Consider the following 10000-nt stretch of genomic DNA (forward strand, 5'->3'; position numbering starts at 1 on the left):
GCGTCCTCACTGGGAACTCACTCTGAACGTCTGATGTCCCAGTAACATGAGCACAACATCCACCAGTACAGTTTGTATCCTCACGTCTGCTGCTGCACTTTGGCCTCGTTTGAATTATTCAATCTTCTTTGCAGAACACACACGAGTTCTGTTATTTTAGAAATTGATGACCACAGTGTTTTGTTTTTTTTCTTACTGGTCTCGTTGGTTTTTAATCATTGAAAAACAATTCAGACAAAACTTAGAGATGAAGTTTAAAGGTGACTGGTTTCAGTTAAATTTTAGCACAACGATCAAACTGGGATAAGGACCTGCTGGTGTGTGTGTGTGTGAGTGTGTGTGAGTGTGTGTGTCGGTGTGTGTGTGTGTGTGTGTGTGTCTGTCGGTAATGTGAGAGCAGATTACATCAGGACAGAGACATTTGCTCGAAGTTCAACCAAATCTTCAGAAACTCTTTTGTGAATGAATCTCTCATGAAGAGTTGGTTCACACTCTCTCCTCCTGGTTCAGTCCAAATCACTTCTGTAGATATGATGTAAAACTAAAAACATAAACACAACCAAAGCTCCGTGGTCGAGGACGATGATCACGACTTCCAGCTGTGACTGAAAACTGTGAGACCACAGAGTTTCCTGCTCTTTCATTCATCTCACACCAGGTCAATGTTTCACTTACAGATGTTTACCCTCTCTCTCTCTCTCTCTCTCTCTCTCTCTCTCTCTCTCTCTCCCCAGCTGCTGAACCTCTTCCTCGCTCTGCTCCTCAGCAGCTTCAGCTCTGACAACCTGTCGGCTCCAGACGATGACGGTGAGATGAACAACCTGCACATCGCCATCCACCGGATCACCAGAGGCCTGGGCTGGTGCCGCAGACAGGTACACACCCGTCTGCCCCCCCATCTGCTGACAGCCAGTGGGCTCATATATAAACGTGTGTGTGTGTGTGTGTGTGTGTGTGTGTGTGTGTGTGTGTGACGCAGGTGGTGGATTTCTTCAACGGGAACCTGAAGCGTCGTCGTCAGAAGCGTAAAGAAGCCAAAGCCATGATGAAGCTGAAGCGGCTGAGCACCATCCACTGCGAGGCCAACGGAGGCGTCATAGGTAACGACCGTCAGTGAACGCCTCGTCTGGAGGCATTCAGGGACCGTGGGACATCAGAGGTTTGAGGGTCCGGAAATAAAACACAGTTAAAACAAATAAATATAAAAAATGAAGAGAGGAAATCGGGGCTTCTGAAAGTTGTGCTGCAGAGCGCCATCGTCCTGTAGGACTGTGTAACAACACCGTGGGTGTGTGTTGTTGTGCCACTGACACAAAAGTATGTGGACACCTCAGACATTAGTAGTGTTTCTAATTCTTATGCCAAAAACCAATCAGCATTATTATTATACATTTTTAAACATTGATATCAATGATATCAATAACACACATGATCATTTCTATAATAAATCATAAATAAATGATATGATAATAAATCATATGTTTAATTCATGAACAAAGTTAAAGATATATTTGACTGGATTCATCATAACTTTAAACTTGTATTATGTATTGTGACAATATTATTATGAATGTGGGAAGTTTCTAATGTGTTCACATGAACTGTGGACATGTGTGTCACTAAACTACGATTTATAAAACTTATTTAATCGTCTTTCTGACGAATGTTACACACAAAAGTTATGAAACATCACTTCTGTCAAATATAAAAGATCCCTCGCAAACAATTTGGTTTATTCTGCTCTTACTCACGGAAAGAGATTTGTCCGTTTCCAGCGATGTAACCGTCTCTGCTCTCATGTGTCCATGTGTCCCTGTGTCCATGTGTCCATGTGTCCATTTGTCCCTGTGTCCATGTGTCCATGTGTCCATGTGTCCATGTGTCCTTGTGTCCATTTGTCCCTGTGTCCATGTGTCCATGCGTCCATGTGTCCATGTGTCCATGTGTCCTTGTGTCCTTGTGTCCATGTGTCCTTGTGTCCATGTGTCCTTGTGTCCATGTGTCCTTTATGTTGGTTGTTAAAACACAAGTGTTCAGAAGACAAAGTGAACAAACAGGAGACTTTGTGTGTCTCACTGTCCCAGGCCGTCACGTGGAGAAGTACGTGGTGCCCGAGGACGACAGCTACATGACGAACCCCAACCTCACCATCAGTGTCCCCATCGCCCCCGGAGAGTCAGACGTGGAGTTCCCTGAGGAGGAGGAGGAGGAGGAGGAAGATGAGGAGGAAGAGGAGGAGGAGGAGGAGGAGGAGGAGGAGGAGCGGAGCGAGGGCTCAGAGGAAGACGGGGAGAGGGAGGAGGTAGGAAGGAGATCACACACACACACACACACACACACTCAAACACACAGACACACACACACACACACACACACACACACACACACCTGTGTCTGACGTAGGAAGCTCAGGTGTGTGTTTGTTAGTGAGTCAGCTTTTCCTCCCCTGAGGTGGACATCTAAATGTGTGTGTGCGTTGTCGTAGTTAAGGTGTCGGTCGATTTATTCAACAGCATCAGCTCGTTTATTATTGATTTAACTTTATTAACAACGTACTTTGTGAACACAACAATCAGCTGTGTGGTCACATGAAGCCGGAGGTCGTTCATCAGGATCTGAACAGTCTGAGTACTTCAGCGCGTGTAAACAGTCTGTGGCTCTCTTTCTATAAACCTATCTTGGTAATGGGTGGATGCACATACACACACAGACACACACACACACAGACACACACACACAGATAGAATTGGAGGCCTGGGGCAGTGCATTATGGTCCAGCATTATTTTTCTCACTCTGCAGCGCTGAGTGTGTGTATGTGTTTGTGTGTGTGATGTGTTTGTGCTAAAAGGGTGTATATTAGTGTGTGTGGTTGTGATCCAAGCCATTTCGTGTTTGTATGTGTGTTTGTGAGTGTGTGTTTTTGTGTTTCCTGTCTCTCTTCATCTATTCAGAGGACAAAAGTTGAAATGAGCCACAGACACATCTCCCTTTGTGTGTGTGTGTGTGTGTATGTGTGTGTGGGTATGTGTGTGAGTGTGCGTGTGTGTTCTTTATAGGAGTTTGTGTCACATTTTTCAAACAGGGTAATACCTCCTTTAGGAACAAAACTCATAAAGTGTGTGTGTGTGTGTGTGTGTGTGTGTGTGTCTGTGTGTGTGTGTGTGTGTGTGTGTATGTGTGTGTCTGTGTGTGTGTGTATGTGTGTGTGTGTGTGTGTGTGTGTGTGTTTAGGCAGTTGAAGAAGAAGACGAGATCAGTAGTTGTGTCTTCTCTTTGAATCTAACATGAAATGACAGATTTGTGTCATGCTGTGTGTGAGTGCACGAGTATGTGCATGTGTTTGTGCATGTGTGAGGGCGTGCATGTGTTTGTGCACACACCTGTGCCGACTCAGTTCATCATCAGTTCTCCTCTTTAATCATGTGGTGCACCTGCTCTCTCTCTCTTTCCCCTCTCTCTCTCTAGAAATGTTATTTACACACAAAGACGCATTTACTGTAAAAGTTTATTTTCCAAATATAAAACCTCGTTCTATTAAACTCTGTGACAGAAGTAAAAAGGTTGAAAACACATTTAACAAACTTTTATTAAAGAAAAACACACAAACTACAAAATAACAATAAGCAGCACATTTATGGATCATTTACAAACATGAAGATCTGTTACTGTTCTGATCTGATGCAACACACACACACACACACACACACACACACAGAAATATAAAAGGTAACCTCATTTGAAAGGGTAGCGTAAGTAAAGAAAAATATATAAGCATACCCCCATTACACACAACACACACACACACACACACACACGCACGCACACACACACACACACACACACACACACAAACACAAACACACACACAACAGCTTTTGTCGAGAGAGAGATGAGGAAGTCGGACAGCATCACTGCTTTCACTACTCTTTAGCATCAAGCTGTGTTTCCAGGGTGTGTGTGTGTGAGAGAGGGTGTGTGTGTGTGTGTGTGTGTGTATGTATGTGTGTGTCTGTCTGTGTGTGTGTGTGTGTGTGTGTGTGTGTGAGTGAGTCTCCCTCTGTTCTTCTCTTAATTTGAGCGTTGAGCAGCTCGTCCTGTGTTCACTGGTCTTTGATTCTCTGGCTTCACCTGGAATCAGCTGAGCTCAGCTGAGATGATCTGAACTGAACAGTCGACCTGATCCTGAACCTTCAGCCTGAAGTTCATACACACAGAGAGGAGATCATCACCATGTGTTGTTATAGAATATAATATCATTTATAGCATAATTTCTATAGAGGATCTGAGATGTTTCTGCAGTGAGAATAATTGAGTCTGCTTTGTTTTTGTTAAATAGGTAATATTTTAAACCTGTATATTATTCCTGCAGGTGAGTTGTTGTCCTCAGCCCTCGACTGTAGATGAGGATTTACTTTCCTCTCATTTCGAACAATGTGCGTTAGCCTGGCGTGACCTACATACGCACTTAAATGATGTACCAGCGAGAAGGTGCTGCCGAGATCTGAGCACAATTAGTCAGCAGGTACAGCTCCATCTGTGTGTGTGTGTGTGTGTGTGTGTGTGTGTGTGTGTGTGTCTGTGTGTGTGTGTGTGTGTGTGTGTGTGTGTGTGAGGTCGAGCTGAGTGTACAAAACCTCTTCATGTTAAAACTGCGTCACCCCAGCTCGTTCTGTGCCTGGCTCAAGAGAGACTCGTGTTTGCTCGCAGGTTGTCAGTCACCTCAGGACGATGGAGAATTTAGTCCTTAATGAAGAAAATCAATTAACTAACAAACAATATATTAATAAAAATATATCATTAATATATTGTTTTCTATTATTTTATAAGAATAAAAGGGGCGGGAAGGAACTTCTCTCAACTTTATTCTCGTGTTCCACTTAATTCTTGTATTATTGTGACTTTATTCTGGAACCCTACGATTTATTTGTGCCTCTCTCTCTGTCTCTCTTTCTCTCTCCCTCTCTCTCTCTTTCCCTCTCTCTCTCTCTATCTCTCTGTCTCTCTCTCTCTTTCTCTCTCCCTCGCTCTCTCTCTCTCTTTCTCTCTCTCTATCTCTCTCTCTCTGCTGAGCGGCTCCAGGTCTTCAGTTTTAATAGACCCAGTGTTTGGTTATGTAATGAATAAAGAGCTGAGCTGCACTTTGATGGCGTCCATAAATCAACTCTCATAGAGCTCAGATCAGCTGGTCATTGGGGTCAACAGCTGAGGTCAGAGGTCGGACCGCAGTGTTCACCGTGGAGATCGTTATGAGTTTAAATGAGTTGTGTGTGAGTTGTGTGTTTGGTGCAGCTTGAGTGAAAGTGTTTGAAAAGAGAAACTTCTGGAACCTGCAGACATCATCAGAACGGAAGATGTATGTTTCAGTGAAGCCGGATCATGAAAACATATCCTGGGTCTGTTGACCTGTGGTCTCCTTAGAGTAAAGGTGTGTCCACAGCTGCTTTGTGCACTTTGTGTGTTTGTGTCTTCTGCCCTGGAGTGACAACCTGCACAAAGATCTGTAACAACATGACGGAGTCAAACGAGGAAGATGGAGAAACAATGATTCAAGGAATCTACATCCACACAGAAGTTCATTAACAGTGTGTGTGTCTGTGTGTGTGTGTGTGTGTGTGACCTGATACTAGCAATGGTGCATAATGTAATAATATAACACACACACACAGAAGGTAAAAATACACAGTGAGTCATTGTTTTAAACGTAGCTGTGTTGTTTCCAACAAACCTTTAAACCAGCTGATAAGAACTTTCTGAGTTGTCGGGTCACATGGTGCGGCAGAGAGGCGGGGCTACAGAGCTAGCCTCCGCGTCAGGGACAGGAAGTAGATGAGTGAGCAGAAAACCACATTAGCCACTGAGCGAATTCTGTGCGTTTACGATCAATGTCGACCTACTGCGTAAAAAAGGACTCGTTCACACCTGGTTTGGTTCAGAGCTTCAGACTCTTCAGTTCAGTGTGAACCTGAAGGTGTGAACGGTTCCTCAGAGCAGAGGAGGAGTTCTGGATCTGGATCAAACTGAACCTGGAACCATGGACCAATCACAGGAGGTAGAGACAGCTGGTCTGTGGACAAGTCTTAACGCTGTGACTCAGGAGGTTGAACAGTTGAATGTTCCTGGTTCGATTCCCTCGTGTCCACCTGTGTGGAAATGTCCTCGAGACAACTCGTCCTGCGTCCTCTTGAATGTGTGAATGAGACGCACTTTGTTCCAGTTCAACTGATGAAAGTAATCAGATTACACGTGTGTAACTTCAAGGCCCTGGATGTGTTTCCTGCCTTCAGCTCGTCTGGCCGCTCGACAGAAGCAGCTTATGAATAGAAATACATTTTAACCCTCATTATGGACGTCTACTGTCACAGAGGACCAAGGCTGTGTGTGTCTGTGCTTGTGTGTCTGTGTGTGTCTGTGTGTCCAAGGCTGGCATTCGTCACAGCGGCCCCTCTCTGTTCCCAGATTCTGAATGTATTCATGAGTTAGCTGTTGACTCAGGTAGTTAGCTCACCTGTCCACACACACACACGCCCAGCACACACACACACGCACACACACACACACACACACACACACACACACACACACACAGACACACACACGCGCCGCCCGCTGTGACTTTGTCCAGACCAAACTTGCCAGATTTCCTTCCTAAGCCTTTAGCAGAAAATGTCCCTCCATCTCCCTCGTCCCTTTGTAAAGTGAAACTCCCATGATGCTTTGCAAACGGGGGTCTTTGAAGTCAGCTGGGATGGGGGGGGGGGGGGACGGGGGGGTATTTCCTGAGTGTTGTCCTGATCTGCGGGAGTGGAAGTGAACAGACGGAGGGTTTGGAAGGTGATGTCTGTCTCTGTTGTCTCAGCCAGGTCTCCTGTCGGTTACGTAACATTAAATCTGACTCATTCAGCCGCATCGTCACTCACACACAACACACACTCTACACAATCAAAACGCACAAACACACAAACACTGACACTAACGCAGGCACCAACTCTGACATGGAACAACTTCTCTTCGTAGGATTCAGCCGAGGCCATTCTGAGAATTTATTAATCAATCTAATAATAAATTATATATATATATATATATATCATTAAGTCAGGAACTGGATGATCCTTCATTACGAGCTCTTCATTTCATCTTGAGCCTTAACAACAGAAATTACAATATCATCTGCAAACAACTTTTTAATAATAACCTCGAGCAGCCTGATGATCACTGAAGGATTCTGATTGGTTGTTTCCTGTTAATCAGCAGAAAGACGACCTCAGCCTATCAGAGGGCAGCACGGTGGACCTCCGGAAGCCCGGAGATGAGGAGGATGAGTTCTCCGAGATGCCGGAAGAGGCCATGGACCCCGACAACTGCTTCCCTGACCGTACGTGCACACACACACACACACACACACACACACACACACAGGCAACAAGGTCGAACACAACACACAGTGCGTTACGACACGTTTTACTTTGTTTCGTTTTCACACTTTGTCGGGTTGTTTGCCGAAGTTTTACCTGATGCTGCCCCCTGCTGGACTGGAACAGGTTGTTTTATCCGTTAACTAACATGGACACATCTTTCGACCCAGGAGGAAACTCAGTGTTCAACTTTCCATATACAAGAATTCACAGCTTTACTCTTATCTCTAATCTTAACTGAACATGTTTGTTTTTTTGTTATTTACAATTTATTAATTACCTAAAAATGTACGGAGATAAAATAGATTCATTTTAATCTTGCTTTGCTTGATAACAACATTTAGATTTAGATTTCTCTTAAGATGCATTTAACTTTGAAATAAAATGTAGTTTTGAGTAAATAACAGTGAGTTTATATGAGATACTTGATGCTACACTTCTTTAAATTTGTCGTTAACGGAGAACAATCAGTGTGGATTCATATTTTGTGTCCCCAAAGAGACGCACACAGAGTTTTGTCGTGTTTTCAGTCTTAATGCTGAGATGTACAGAAACACACACAGGTCAGGCTCATGTATTCACACTGTGATAAACTCATTACCCACCGCGCCTCCTTTACAGCTGCCTCCTTTATAAATGTGCTGCAGCTTAACGACGGGTGAAGACGTTGGTGCTACTACTTTAGTCTCTTGTTTGCTGTGAAGCTGTTTCCTTCAGCTGGAGATGCTTTACTCTCAGCACGAGTCCGCCCCACCAGCCGCCTGACCCAGTACTCTCACACCCAGATTTATGATCCCGCTCCGACTAACTCAGGTGAAAAGCAAACACCTTGTTTCCTTCCTGACTCAGCCGCTCTCCTCCCGGGGCACGGAGATTTGTCTCGGACACGGTTCAGCACAGCGAGCGTGTTCACGCAGCCGGGAGGGAACTGTCGGGGGGGGGGGGCGGACTGCAGTGTTATTGGGCAAACGACAGCCAATGATATCCCGTTTCTAGAGACCTGAGGTAAGCTATGACATCACATGTTCGGTCGATGGTCAGAGAACTAAAGAACAAGAGGAGGTTTACTTCTGCCTCTATGCAGACGATGCCCTGTTTATATCAGCCAATGAAACAGATGTTTATGTTTTCACTATCAGAGAAAACACTCGTCAGTTTCATCATATCTCAGCATAATGATATTCAGAGAATCTATGGAGGCTTTAGATGCTGTTTGTTAGTTTCTGCCGTTTGGAAATGATTCGTACCAGAGGTTTGATAAAGTGAATTTGTTTTGGAGGAAATTATTCGTTTCCAAGGAAACATAACAATACAAAAACAATTAATATATATATATTTTTTAAGTACACTTTGATGAAATACAGAGCCATTGATTCGCTGTCTGTGTCTTCTACAACCACCGCTGGTGTGTGACTGGCTGGAAAGACGTCACATGACATGAGAAGAGATGCTTGAATAACACATGGTCCACATCCACACACAGTGTTAACACACATTTTACTTTAATTAAACTGCTACAAATTTTTTAATTATCATACAAATATAAGACATGATCGTACAACACTGGGGCGTAGATAAACCACCTATCATTGTTTCCAGCTGTTTCCAGATGTTGAGGCGTGTGACTGTACATGAGGGGGGGGGGGCTGAGCCTGGTGGGGTTCAGATTCAAACCCTGTGTGTGTGTGGGGGGGGGGGGGGATATCAGTGTTTGTGAAGATGCTGCAGTCACATGATTCATTCACTAACCACGAGCCCGTCGCCCACCCACCTGCCCCAGTACCTTCATGCTGAGATTTATGATCCTGCTCTGACGAACCCGGGAGAAAAGCAAACACCTTGTTTCCTTCCTGACTCAGCCACTTTCCTCCGGAGCTCGAGATCTGTCTGAGACACGGTTCAGCTCAGCGTCTTCAGCAGAGACGAAGACAAAGACGCAGTTCGTGACCTGATCAGAGTTCAGCTAAAGGAGAAGGAGTCATATTGTAAATGTTCAAACACCTAAATGCAGCCCCTCATTTAATTCCCTTCAGCGTTTCAGAGGTAGTGTGAGGTTAAGGAAGAATCCCGGCCCAGACAGAATCAGGCCAGGCAGCTGGAGGAGCAACGAGCGAGAACAACAAACTCCTGAATCAGTGCGGGTCGGACCGAGGTAACACAACTTCCTGCTCCGGCTGCTTCAGCACATGAACCTGACGCTCACCTGCTTTTAGAAGTTCCACCTCGTTCACTTGACTCGAGAGCAGCTGTGAAAATCTCCCCGACAAACATATTCAGCTTTGATGAACGGTCGCTGCCTGACGTCAAGGCCGCTCGTGTTTACAGACGTGACAACCGATCACTGGGGGGGGGGGGGGAGGGGTCGAAGGTCAGTGACACCTGACGCATCATCGAGCTCCGTCTTCTCAGCGTCCAGACAGATTCCACCATTAACACAGAGAAGAGGATTCCTCGTTGTTTATCGATCGATGAGGTTTTACTTGAGTGTCTGTTCTTCTACTGAAGTGAAGGAAGCAGTGACTGAACATCGAGACATTTTCACCGGTCTGATGATCTTTACAATAATAAACCAGAAGAACAAAGATCT

General features: G+C 44.9%; 1 protein-coding gene across 1 annotated transcript in view; it reads left to right on the top strand.

The window, feature by feature from the left end:
* LOC128425911 (sodium channel protein type 4 subunit alpha-like) overlaps positions 1–10000 on the top strand; it is a 73345-nt gene that overhangs the window by 46146 nt on the left and 17199 nt on the right. Inside the window, 4 exon segments of the mRNA XM_053412751.1 lie at positions 735–875; positions 980–1100; positions 2085–2302; positions 7250–7373. Coding sequence (XP_053268726.1) covers positions 735–875; positions 980–1100; positions 2085–2302; positions 7250–7373 — 604 coding nt within the window.

This window comes from Pleuronectes platessa, chromosome 20, assembly GCF_947347685.1.
Source record: "Pleuronectes platessa chromosome 20, fPlePla1.1, whole genome shotgun sequence".
NCBI lineage: Eukaryota > Metazoa > Chordata > Actinopteri > Pleuronectiformes > Pleuronectidae > Pleuronectes > Pleuronectes platessa.